The sequence below is a fragment of the Euprymna scolopes genome, chromosome 2 (genome assembly GCF_053919585.1).
Source record: "Euprymna scolopes isolate OS-2025 chromosome 2, ASM5391958v1, whole genome shotgun sequence".
In the NCBI taxonomy this organism is placed as follows: Eukaryota; Metazoa; Mollusca; class Cephalopoda; order Sepiida; family Sepiolidae; genus Euprymna; species Euprymna scolopes.
In genome coordinates, this window is record NC_136483.1 from 121,391,564 (window position 1) to 121,405,421 (window position 13,858).

Sequence of the window (13,858 nt, forward strand, 5' to 3'; positions counted from 1 at the left end):
ACATTGTAAATGATAGATTGCATAAAAGTAATTAAAAGTTGGTGTTTTGCTGACAAGTTCACATCTTTCCCACAAGTATTAGTGTGTAAATGATTATATGATCAGTTTGATAGGATTTCAATACGCCATGTCTGATTCCATAGTATACAGCAATATCCATTATAGTGGAGCAGATTACCCAAACAATCGTTCATTTGATAATACAAGCATGAAATTTGGCATTAATATTCGCTGGATAGTAGATTTTAAGAAAAAAGTGCTGGCCACCTGAAATTCCAATATGGCGGCCATTTTCCAAGATGGCCGCCATAGGAGTCCAAATTTGAAAAATTTCAGCATATTATTGTATAATACAGTGCGTTTATTGAGCTTAAGTTGGTTTTGTTGTCATAATATTACTCACTTTAAGCTCGTTCAGTGTTCTAGTGTTCCTGTAGAAGCTTGACAAGGGCAACTGCAAAGTTTAGTACAATGCAACCCAGTCTTTTTACATTTGCACCTTCCACCACAGTCAGTCTTGCATCCACATTTTGTCAGTTCACTGCAGCATTTTGAAATTGGTTCCAGTGAAGTCCACACAATTTTCCAAGAGTCATCTTCTTTTGACCATCCCCACTTTGAAGGACACTGAAGTTCTGGATCACGTATGACACTTTGTCTCCAAACATGACCTGCTTGATAGGCAGCTCTTTTGGCATGTTCCTTGAGTGCATTTTGAGTTGGTGGGATTAAGTCATATGACCTTTGCTTCCGTGCAAAGAGGTCAAGTCTTGCGTCATCTACTGATGAGGTTGCACTGGACCTATCATACATAAGAATTACATATTTCTCCAATACTTGTAGATCAGACTCCTCAATTTCAGATGGGCTGAGACTGATTTTTGCAAATGTGGCTGAGACTTCATTAAATACATTCCATGCCTGCAAGGCTGTCTTTTTTCCCTTGCCATTGAAAGAAGATACAACATCACACCCTGTGAAGGCATGGAAGAACAACATTCCCTTGGATTTCTCTGGGCCTAGATTGGACACAAGGTCATGTATAGGAATCCACCTGGTGTGTTCCCCCTTGCCGAATCTCACCCACATTTCCTGAAGACCAATTGCTGTGAGAGAAGGCATCATCGATATGGCAATTACTACAATGTCTGTGTCATTTGCATCAACCAGTACAGACTTGTAGCCCTCCTTAGCTGCATGCCAAGCATGTAAGAATATCCGTGTGTCGGCCTCCTCATGCGTACAGGGTGCCAATTCTTCTAAGCTGAAGTTGGTGTAATTGGCACTGGTAAGGACGATTTCCTCCCTAGTCACAAGGACTGCATTGCTTGTGGTCATTTCAGCTATGGCATCGGCAAGGAAGTGGAAGAGTTCTGATTTGTTAGTGCTGTCTCGAAGGAAGCTCTTCCAGTTTGTAGGCGGTTTGCTCTTTGCGGTAACTCTCCTCCTGATGGCCTTTCCACGTTTAGATCTAGCTTCTAACTTAAGGCTGGTCTTATGGTATACATCAAAAATGATATCTGTTCTCTTGTGAGTGTGGCTGTAGTTCTGCACCAAGGGAAGAATATCGTTTTGGGCATATTCCTCAAATGTCTTTGGTGTTTTTGGTGCAACAGCATTCGCCAGTGAAGCCCCATCAACAATCAGTACATCAGATTCTGGCTTGGACTCTGGAAGCTGGACTTGCCCTTGGAGAATTTCCACAAGATCTGACTTGGTACTTGGACGTAGGTTACCATTCTTGCTGAGAGAGGGGGGAAACGACTGGTTCTCATGCTTGAAAAATTCCTGTAGATCACAACCTCTAGTTTGGCAAGAGATGAAAAGGCGGGAAAACAGGTGGCAATCCTCCTTTAGCAGTTTCTTCTCAGATTGTTTGCTTTGGCCAGTCCCCGTTTTGAAGAAATCTATGCTGTTCTTCTTGATGGACTGGTAGAAATATTGACCATCGTTAAGTTTATCCATAAACGTTTTGAACTGTTCTTTCCCCTTCTGAAGATGTGTAGCAACATGTTCAGCCGCAGATGATTCTGCTATGTCCTTTGTGTCAAGGGTCAGCAGATCTCCTGTCACCTCAGTGAATGGATTGCCCATTTCCTCTAGGACCATGGTGAGCCTTTGAACCTTCTCAAGGAATGTCTTCTGAGCTGCAGGTGACTGTTCATGGTGACGAGTGTCACTCTTCACATCCTTACTCCCTGATGCTGTTTCATAGTCGGCCACCAACTTCCTTATTTCTGGCCCAGCCACCATCCATCTTTGAAGAGCTGCTGGATCTTCTGTCAGCCCAATAGCTCCACCATCTCCTTTGATGCTAGCATTATTTTGTTCGTGGGCTTGGTCAATGGCGACTGATGAGAAATGCCTGTCAGATTTGTGAACTACAAAGTTTCCACTTTGGAATTGTTGTGCAACCTCTGGGTGTTGCCTCTCTAAGCTCATCATATCTCGAAGATGAACTGGAAGCCATCGTGCGTAATCAACACTGTTGTTTGTGAAGAAATAGGGTATCAGTTCTGCCAGAGATTCACGATACAATGCGAAATTTCCCTCTCTGAAAGCACGTATCAGTGTCAGAATGGTCAGCTCCATGTTCAGAATCAAGAACCAAAACTGAAACAGAGGACTCTCTTTACTGCGGAAGCCACACCACTCTTCAAAGGTGACAGTTTTCTCATCACTGTCTTCCTGTTCAACAAGATATGCACTGTAACCTTTTTTCAAGAGCTTGAATAAACTGCTTGCTGTAACCTGATGAGCTTGGCGAGTCTTTGTAACATTTGTAGCTGATAGAAATGAATCTGCAGAGCCTGAGGATGCTATTTCTGCCTCAACAAGTGCACCAGTCCATCCGCTGCCCTCTAACATTGACCCTATTGATTTAAAGGCTGTCATTTCAATATGTAGTCCACCAAACATTATTACAAACTTGTCCTCCCCATATATGTCTGGCTAATGCCACTGTATCTGTTTCACCAGTGCATAGAGTGGCTGGTCTGCTGTTATAACGGGTGTTTGTCCTGGGTTGAGGAACGACACAGTTTCCTTGATTTTGTCCATAGCATGCTTTATGGCGGCAACACTGTGTGCTTGATCTCGCAGAAGGGGCAGCAAAGCATTTATACTAGTCACAAATTCTGCTCTTTGGTTGCTTGCATGATGGGCAGACCATGTTACATTTGGTGAACCATCTACATCAGTGGTATTATGGACCTTTTCCAACCATTCATTTTCAAGCTTGACCTCCTCTTGGAAAAGACTGAGATCTGGAAGTGAAAAGTCATCACGGATGCTTGGTTCTGGATTCTTCTTACGGAAGAAGGCTGGTGGAATATTTGTATATGACTCTGGAAGTTCCGGGACCTTCTTCGTCCGATCTTCTGCAACATTGGCCAAGATGCGTGCTTCTCCTACATTATCTGAACTTGGGTGCTGGAACATTGAAATACTTGTACCATGGAAAGATGTGCTTGATGTTGTTGCTGTTGGGTTGTGATCTATGTTATCTACAGCAGATGTTGTGAACAGCCCTTTCCTCAAATTTGGTGGACACACGACATCATCTTCCACATATTGCTTTACAACAGTCTCACCCAACTGTCCTGATATTTCGAAAACTCTGTCATAAGATATGCTTATTCCATTCTCATGCAGCTTGTCGATCAGTTGTCTCTTTCTTGTCTTTGCAAAAACTTTCATTCCAACATAAACAGCAAATGGTGTTTCACGGTCTTTGGCATGTCTTTGAGATTTCGAACCTTCTCTGTACTTTGAGTAACAGTTGAACTGCAGTAGTTGAGCAATGGCCACATCTGACTGCACAATACCATGATTCAGATGGGACCTTATGTCCACCCCATGCTCAATATTGCAAACAAACTGCAGAAGTGCCTGGGGAACGGCTTCCTCTCCAAACTCTTCTTGAAATGCCTGGCTGAATTTTGTCTTGTGAGCCAGCATCTCTTTCCGGATGATATCAGCAGCTTTAGCCAGATGAATGGCTTCACTGTACTTGCTAGCATCAGATAGAATGGTGCTTACATCTTTTCTGAATGCGAGAAGGACATCTCGCCCTTTCTTATGTGCTTCAAGCTCAGGGATCCTAGAGAGTAACTGCTCTTTTAATCTGTTAGAATTGACCTCTGGGGATTCCACACCTAGTTGTTGCAGTCGACGCTTGTAAAGTGAGGCTAGATCAGCAAGTCGAAATATCACTGGTGTTGTTTCTGTACCGGTAACCATGCTATCCATGATGTAGATCACAAGCTCTGAAAACGCTAGGGGGTAAACGTCTTTCCCTTGACCGCTGTCATTCTCCTCTTGCTTCATGACATTAAGATGTGCTCGCTCTGAGTTGTATAACTGTGCCAAGCATCGAGGGTGATACTTCAGCTCTTGGGCAACAACATCACCAGCACTTAACTTTGCTAGGAGCTTTCCATTGTTTAGGGTCCGGGCACACTGATTAAGCCTTTCATTCAGCTGCATGGTCATTGCTTGTCTTAAATTTGATATTTCATCCTCTTCTTCACATAAGAAGCACTGTACCTCTGGAGGGTCTGAGGTCCTTTGTCTCTTCTCACGGTTCTCTTCTGTGCCTGATGTACTGGGGGTTATTTTCCTTTTCTGTCCTCTTGACAGCTTTGTGTTATTGAACAATAGTCAGCAGCTTTGGTGATATTTTGCTTTATTTCGTATCAGTGTGGCTTCTATGCCTTCTCCTTCATCTAACCGTGCTGGATTAAAGGGTATTGGCATATCATTAAGGGCATAAAACAAAGGCACATTTTTTGCAATTTTCGCATATCCAGCATAGTTCTGTTTCCTCTGGAATGAGCTAAGAGGTGAAATTAGAGTTTCATCTCTTTTGTCAACCTGACAAAGGCGACATTTACTCCAGTCAGTTTGCTGTCTAGTTTTGGCATCCATCGTAAGAGTCGTTGAAGTGGTGTAGGCCGAGGGTTTATTCTTTTACCACCTTACCACCTTTGCTCACTTTGATGTATGGGATACAGTTAGGTTCATGCTGCTGCCCTACACCTAACCCGATCGTTCATCCAATATCATTTAAATCCCATGCGATCTGTACACCATCCGGATAACAATAAAGCCCCTGTCATCCTTGGCTCGGCTCTCCCGCGCTGGCACATCCTGTCAATCCAGGTGCGGCTATCCAACCTTAGGGGCTGGCTAGATAGCATTTGGGATACTAAACTGGAGTTTAGCTGATATTGAACCCCATGCTGAGTTCCACAGCAGTGTCTGTCACCAGTGTGCCCTGGTAGTGAGCGACATACACTCTCGTCATAATATTCTGCAAAATTCTCCTTCTGTGGAAAAAACGGTGGTACTTAATTTGATCCTCATGAGATGTGCCGCCTTGGTCACAATTTCTCAATGGGTTGATTCAGGGGCTTGTATGGAGTAAGGAAGGTAACGGAATTAAGAACACCTGATTTCTTCAGGATGGCTAGCATGGTTTGTAAGCCTTTTTGGGGCATTTTATAGGCAAAAACAGGTTATCCACTTTGTCATCCTTGCATTAGCAGTCCTTTTTAGGCATAAAAGTTGGAAAAAAATGAACGTTTATGGAAATTTGTGGTTTGCTGGCGGCCATCTTGAAAAAAATGGTCGCCATATTGGAATTTTTGATGGCCAGCACTATTAGACCAATCATGGACATCAAAGCAAATTTGATAAAATTTCTAAAATTTGGGGGTTTCATTTTGTACTTCTTAATATTTATTCATTTTATTTTTATATTATTTTTTTATTATTTTTCTATTATTTATTATTATGTTTTATTATTTTTATGTTATTTTTTGGTTATTTTATTATTTCCAAATTATTTTTCTGTTATTTTTATTTTTTCTATTATTTCTCTATTATATTTCAAATTATTTGTAAATTATATTTCTATTATTTTCTATATTTATTATCTTTCTATATTTATTATTTTTCTATCACTTTTTATTATTTTTTCTATTATTTTTTCTATTAGTTGTCTATTAGTTTTCTTGTATTTTTTGTTGTTATTTTTTATCTTTTCTATTATTGTTCTATTATTTCTCTATAATTTTTCAGCTGGAAATTAAAATTCCTCCGCTGTTCTTACAACATGAAGCAATGCTTTTTCAACTGTATAGAGTGTACCTCCGAGAAGAAAGAGAAGAGGCCAACCGCCATTCCATTCGGAAGTAATTTCGGATGTTAAGGATATTTTAAATGCTTTTTCTTCCGACATAATTAGACAATTAAACTTTCAATAAATTTTTAAAAAAATATATATATATAATTTGTAACAAAATCTTCTCTAATCTCCCCTCCCTACAAAAATCGACAATTCACAAAAGATATGAAAAAATAACAACAAAAAACATTTCCAGACAGCTGTGTAGTACCCTCAGAATTGGTGTATGAAAAAAGATTCTTAGTGGTGCCAAATTTCAAGAAAAAAAATAGTAATTACGGATATTTAAAAAGAATAAAAAAGGACCAAGTGTATTTTCAGTACCCCAATTATGTTGCCAGCTGAACGGGATAAATTTAACATGACAGCATATCTGACATAATAAATAAATGTACATCTTTGTCAATATAAACAAAACATATCAGTTGACTTGGTCCCAGCATGACCTTTTCCCATAAAAAAATACAAAACTATATATGCTTCTTACAAAACAATGTCATTTTTAATTTTTTTTTTTTTTCAAAAATTAAAAAAAACAAAAAATTGCTCACATTTCATCGAGACTCAATAAGATTACATTGATGCAAATTAACTTATCAACAATTTATCGCCTGGTGTGTGTGAGGGTGTAGGATAATAGCATTATACACAAAAATGTTTCTGGTTTCTTTGAGGTAAGAATCCATCTGAATGCTTGAAAAAGAATAAAAGCAATAGCTAAATAAAAGTTACATCTTCCAGTTTCAGATTTAAATTTATTTCTTGCCCTAACATACGAACAGTACTAATCAGTTTTTTGAATACCTCCGAAAAATAATTGTTCTCAAAATGGAAAAGGTGATTTCTGACATTTTTCTTCTCAATGATTTTGTGGCAAAATAATTTTGTGTATTTTACATAAAATTTACTTTATCAAATTGAAACAGCATATTTTTTAAATAAATAAATATTTTATATCATAATTTCTGTAGATATAAACGATTTTAGTTTGTTTTTGTTTGCTTTTTAGTAGGTGAACTTTCAGCTAGGGTTACCTACCTTGGTCGAATCTTTTTTTTTTTGTTTTGTTTTGTTTTTTCTTTTTCAGATTTTCAGCGGTCTTACTTTGAAATTGAAGTATAATTAAATTGTCTAAATAAACAGAAAATTTTAGTCAAGTAAAAATTTTAGCGGACATGTGTGAGAATGCCCACTCCCTATAAACACGTTTTTTGCACCTTTTTTAAAACTTTTTTTTGTTGATTATCATAGATTTTAATTAACTTAAATATCATATTAACAGAAAAAATTTTGGAAAAAAAAATTAATGACTAAAGCAGAAGCGGCTATTAAAATTGCGTGATAAGAACTTTAATAATTCAACTTTCAAAGCATATAACTAGTTGAAAAATGTAATTCAAACCCTATTTTTTTTTCAATTGAAGGAGCAAAGACCAAATTTAAAAAAATAATAGGTTTAATAGCAAATTATGCAATATTTGTTTTTTAAAATCGGGTTTCTTGAAAAACGATTTAAAGAAAATCAACGAAATTTTACTTACTTCGATTATAAAAATATATATAAATTCCAAAAAATCACTTACCTATAAAAATACTATTCAATGAGTACTTCGATTCTTCATTGTTAAGAATTTATCCATATTTATATTTTATATATATTTTTTTAAATAAAATACTTTTTTAAGCAAGTATTAAAAAAACCGTGCGATCCGATGTTTTTCACATTTGAAATAAAGGGAGACAAATATGTGCTTTTTTTCACGTTGACTATTCGATGGCGCTAAGCATCACAATTAATGTCTCTTTATATTGCGTGCTGTAAATCAAAATTAGTATTTTGGGGCCTCCATAGATGAAAACTGAACACATTCACTTAATAGTTTTTGCCATTTAAAAATAAACCCACTCTACCGATTTTTTTTAATTCTCTTAATGAAATACATGAGTTTTTAAATATTATATTCTATTTCTACTCTATTGAGTGAATTTTTTTTAATATCTAAAAAAAGAAAACATTGAACAAAATAGAAAAAATTGTCGTCAGCATCCGATATTTACTTGACTATGTAAGCATCACATGAGCTTTCACTTAAAAAAAATCAACGTGGTTTAAAAAAAAAGGTTTTACACTTTGGACTTTACAGGTAAATTTCAGAAAAACACTTCTTTTTTTGTTTTAGAATATTTTATTTATTGATCTTTTATCATCAATTTGTGATATATAAAATTTTGGTGCGTAAATTAAGTATTTACTTTTTAATAGACATTTCAAAATGGGGAGGTGAATTTAAAAAATACGTTTGTCTAAAATATTATATTCGGTTTACTGGAAAGAGCATAAAATGTCACATTGATCCTGAAAATATCTTAAAAATTGAACCAATAGGAAAATTTTGATAGATTTTTAAAGTTTAAAAATTGAAAAAAAATTAACTCGTAAAATTCAATTGATTTGTTTACGTAAAAAACATGGTTGCATGCATGAACGCACACCGGCACTTTGTAAACACTGTTTTTTAAAAAAAGAAAAAATAATATTTCTATAATATTATTTTTTGGTTTATTTTGGAAGTATATTCCATAAATAAAATAAACAACCCACTTTTAAAAGAAAAATTATGAGTTTTTTTAAATATTTTATTCGCAGTTTTCTGTTAGAGGTGTCAAAAATTCCACAAAAATTCTGATACACCTAAAGAAGGGGTTCACTTTCTCGTTATAACACTCTACTTTATTGCTACCTGACTCATTGTCCATTTCTTTACCGACGTGTCACGTGATTAGAACGTTATAACGAGAAAGTGAACCCCCTTCTTAAAAGTAATTAACTTTTTTTTTTTTCAAAATTTTTTCTGCTAATATGATACTTAAGTCTGCAATTTATGATAATCATCAGAAAAAAAAAACTTAAAAAAAAATCAAAATTTCTAAAAAAATAAATGTCATATTATAAATATATATAACCTTATATTTTCATAGTATGGGGGCGCGAAAATAAGAACATATTTTTCATATTGGGTGTTCAGGTAAGTGGCGTTGCATCACTTGAACCAGGTTTATCTATATCTATCGAATCTTCTTTTTTTTTTTCAACTCTCCTCTTCAGTGATTCTGTTATGTTGACGGAGAATAATTAAATTGCATATATCGATAGAACAATTTTATCTAAGTTCAAATTCACAGAAACTTTTTTTTGTGTGATATATATATATATATATATATATATATATATATATATATATATATATATATATATATATATATATATCAGAAGCCCACAAATTATATATTTTCTGCATTAAGTATTAAAATTACATCCCTTGAATCAGAGTTCCTTCCCTTCGTCAAATCTTTCTATTTTTTCGGTTTCTCATCTAAAATAGTTTGGTGTTGACATTGTTTGTCACATTGTTACATCATTGGTGGTTGGTGAACAGTTCGAAAGAGTTAAGCAACATTGAATAATGTTGCTTATAAACAGGTGCACAATCGCCATGATGCTATATCAGTGATTCCACTGAATTCCCCTTGTCCCTCCTGCATCTTCCTTAGTTTCCTCTTTCCATCTGGCACAGCCTGTGTAGGTTATATTCATGCTAGTCAATGATACATCCTTGACAATCAGTCAGTTTTGAATACAGGATGGTCTTGCATATGTATAGTTTGGGCGGCTCCAGAAATTTTTAAAAGGTCAGAGTGCTCCTCCTTTATGGATGCTGACTTGACTTTCCCCGCTTTCTGAGTTTTTGTCACGTCTTCTTGTAGTGGGAAGGAATTAAATGCCTACATACAAAGATAAACTTTTTGACATGAGGAATTTTACAACGTGTTTTGTTATTGCTGATTTGATGTACATGGCAAGATTGAAGATAACTTACGAGAAGCAAATTCTTCACGCCTAAAGACGTCTGCTAGTTGATCTGGTGGGCATGTAACTTGATTTCTAATCATAAAAACATCTCTTAAAATTATTCTTTTTACAGAAGTTTAAAAATCAAACAAAAATATTTGAAATTTTAAATTATTACTAGACTACTCGTGACCCGTTGGGTCAGTATGTTATATTAGCTATGGAATTCATGTATGAGCATGACACTTGTGACGTAAAGAAAATAGATTTTTTTTTTACATAACAGAAACATTTCTATGAAAGTATATTAAAATGAAAAAAGAATATAGATTTCTATGAGCCGTTCTGTTTATTATAATTGATTACTTTTGAAAAAAAAAACATTTACAGTTACTGAATTATAAGTGGTTGGCCATACTTATAGGTAAATGTGCACTGAACAGGTACCATAATACTTATAGTTAAATTCAAATTTTGATATATCTATTTTTGTTGTTGTTGTTTTTTACATCGTTCATTTCTGTATTACGTTTAAATTATTTTAAACACCACTCTTCCCATGTTAAATAATAATTTCGAAATAATAACGTTAATATTTCAGCGTCCCAATTGTTCTTTTGTTTTTTTTTTGTTTTTTTTTTCGCGTTTAAATTATCCAAATAAACAATTGTTAATACAGTCTACTTTTTTTTTTACATCGTTCATTTCTGTATTACGTTTAAGTTATTTTAACCCCCACTCTTCCCATATTAATTTCGAAATAATACCGTTAATATTTGAGTGCGCAGGTCATACGTGCATGCGCAACCGGATGTCGTAAACCGGAAAGTGGGTTACATACATCTTTACAAGGTCATTTCAGTTTTATAATTATATAGATTAAATGATAATTAAACTTAACTTTCAAAATCCTGGTTATTTTTAACTAATAATAATTGAATAAAAAGTATAGATAGCATAGTCTACAAAAGAAAGCGGCTAGTAATAAACACTTTACTGCAGTTTCATGGCATTATCGACCCTATAATCCAATTAATAAATGTTATTTTAAACATATTATTTTGATTCTTTGGAATTTAGGTTGTTCTCATCTTGAGTGTTATTTTCCCAACGTTTTGGTCGATGTAACATCCGACCTTGTCGAACTCGGAATCTGTACAAAATTTCAAACAGAACTCTTTATTCAGTCTACAAGGGTCACATACACTCGTTCGATGACTAAGTAATTTGCAATTGTATTTTGACTGTCGCCCGCACTGAGGATTGAACCTTCAACCTCCAGATAGCGACACTCAAAATACAATTGGTGATTACATCAACCAAAACGTTGTAAAAAAAACAGTAGTCTGAAGGATCCAAATAATCAATGAATGATTGGGTTTACCTCGGATTTCATGGATCAGGTGCAACGGATAAAGTGTAGAACGATCGACATGTTATTACACGTTTTGGCCGCCTCTCACAACTTTTCAGTTGCACTTGATTCATAATCTGGGTTATGGGATAACCACTCATTCAATAAATGTATAACATTGAAATCAATCCTCATCTCAAAAATTCAGAAATGTAACAGACCTGAAATCTTGTGCCATTTATTTCTATGTCAACATATCCTAGTACATTAACTCAAGTATACAGCAGTAAGTGAATTAGATTATATGACAAATTATAATTTCACTATTTTCCCTCACCGCCCACCCCTTAATCTTTCCATGAGTACGGGTGGAAAGGGTAGCGTTGACCATCGTTTCGTTCACTTTTGGAATCACGCATCTATATAGTATGCATCAAGTTTTTATTCTTACCTCAGTCAAAAGTAATCTGCCCCTACACAGATTGAAACGAAGAGGGGAAATTTAGGTTGTTCAGAAAATAATGACCAATTTCGAAAACAAACATTTACTCATTGAGATTATACAGGAATTATTGATCTTTTAACCTTACAAATTTGCGTCAGATGATCGGACACTGTTGAAACATTGACATCAAGTGCTTTAGATATTTCTCAGACACTTTGACGTTGGTTTTGTTCAACAATTGTTTTCAAGCGTATGTTGTTAAGAGCACATGGCTGTCCTCTACCTTCTTCATTAAGAAGATTTTCATATTGCAACCACGTATTTCAAAGTTTATACAGTCCGATCACTTGTTGATATTGGCAGATGTTTGTGAAGCTTTATCAATGAGTTTGAAATCGCGCAAGAAAAATACGCATTTTGTTTTTTGTTTTTCATATTTATTATTCAAAGTTTAGTTGCTTCGAAATTGTATTCCAGAAAGAAATTATTTAAATTTTCTGAAAGAATTTTCCCATAAATTATTAAGCATGTCAAACGTTATACAAAAACAGCAACCGGAAGCAACTGCTTAAAAGTGAATCGAAAATCGGTCAATATTTTCAACCAACCTAATATATTCCCATAGTTTTCAAAAATTTTCTCCGTTGTATATTTTTGTAAGAAGTAAATATAAACGTTTGTTGTTGGTGGTGTTTGTCAATCCCCAAAAAAGTTGTTATTTCAAGACCAAGTCAATGTTTTATTGTTGTGCTCATGTTGATTAAAGTGTTTGAACTGACAATGTATATGCTATCATTCTAAACCCGTTCCTTTCATCTGTCTATAGACTTAGGGTGCCGAATTTACAAATGGCTCTCAAAATTTTTTCTCTATTTTTTTCTTTTTTCAACCAGTTTACTACTTGTCTACTACTTCTTTTTCTCTTCTCTCAAGCCATCGACAATAATTTTCCACGATTCTCTTATTTGCTTTCAACAAAACCATATTAGGGTCTTTTGCATTGTTATGATGATTGAACTTATGCATTCATGTCCTGAAAGTTTCATCTCTCTGTTGCAGATATTGACAGTGTGAGACTCTAAGAAAGTAACCCTTGTCATGGACGACCGTTAGAAGCAGAGATGAGTCATTGGATTCCTACATGCAGAAAACATCGAACCTATCAATATTCACCGGCGCCTGTTGAACGCTTACGAAGCCGATGCAGTTGATGTCAGGAGATGTCTTTGTTGATTCCAAAGTGGCGACAGAGATGTGAGTGACAAAGTGTGCTTCGAACGCTCTTGTACAACCATCACCACATCGCTGGCAAAAGTACATTAGAATAATGAATTTGTAGAAAAATAAATTCTGGAACACAAAAAGGTCGCTCATTTTAATGGTACAACTTTTGTCTGCATCAAATTTTCTTTTTAGTTAAACATAGGATGCATTACCTTTTTGGAACGATACATATATATATATATATATATATATATATATATATATATATATATATATATATATATATATATATATATATATATATATATACATATATATATGTGTGTGTGTGTGTGTGTGTGTGTGTGTGTGTGTGTGTATAAGGAATGAAAAAATACCAGCGGTGGTTGACGTTATGTTATGAGAAAAATAGAAAAAAACGAATGAAATTATTAAAAAATCAACGTTTCGTCCTTATTTCAGAGGACATCTTCAGGATAATTGAAATAAAAAATAAAAATGTAAGAAAAGAAAAAGTCATAGATCGTGCGAAAAAGACAGTTCTTGAATCCTACCCATGTGGTAACGCCCTAAATGCACTCTTTTGCCATTGTGCAGAACACGATCACTCATTTAATTTAGATCAAGCGAAAATTATTAAATACGTGATAGATAGAGCTAAAAGAAGACTTTTAGAATCAGCACTAATATTGAATACTAATACTATTACGCAAAGAAAAGGCTTCCACCATTTAACCCCTAGCATAGGGAAAATAATAATCAAAGAACAAAATATCAAAACAGATCCTGGCTAAA

General features: G+C 34.9%; 1 protein-coding gene across 3 annotated transcripts in view; it reads left to right on the plus strand.

Annotated features, from left to right (window-relative positions):
- Window positions 1-6,265, plus strand: part of LOC145295734 (calbindin-32-like) — a 250,356-nt gene extending 244,091 nt beyond the window's left edge. For all 3 annotated transcript variants that reach the window (XR_013869885.1, XM_080141493.1, XM_080141492.1), the window contains one exon: window positions 6,085-6,265. Coding sequence is in view for 2 of the 3 variants with exons in the window: in XM_080141492.1 (XP_079997618.1) it covers window positions 6,085-6,214 (130 nt within the window). In the remaining variant the exon portion in view is untranslated. The remainder of the gene's footprint in view (window positions 1-6,084) is intronic.
- Window positions 6,266-13,858: the final 7,593 nt, after the last annotated feature.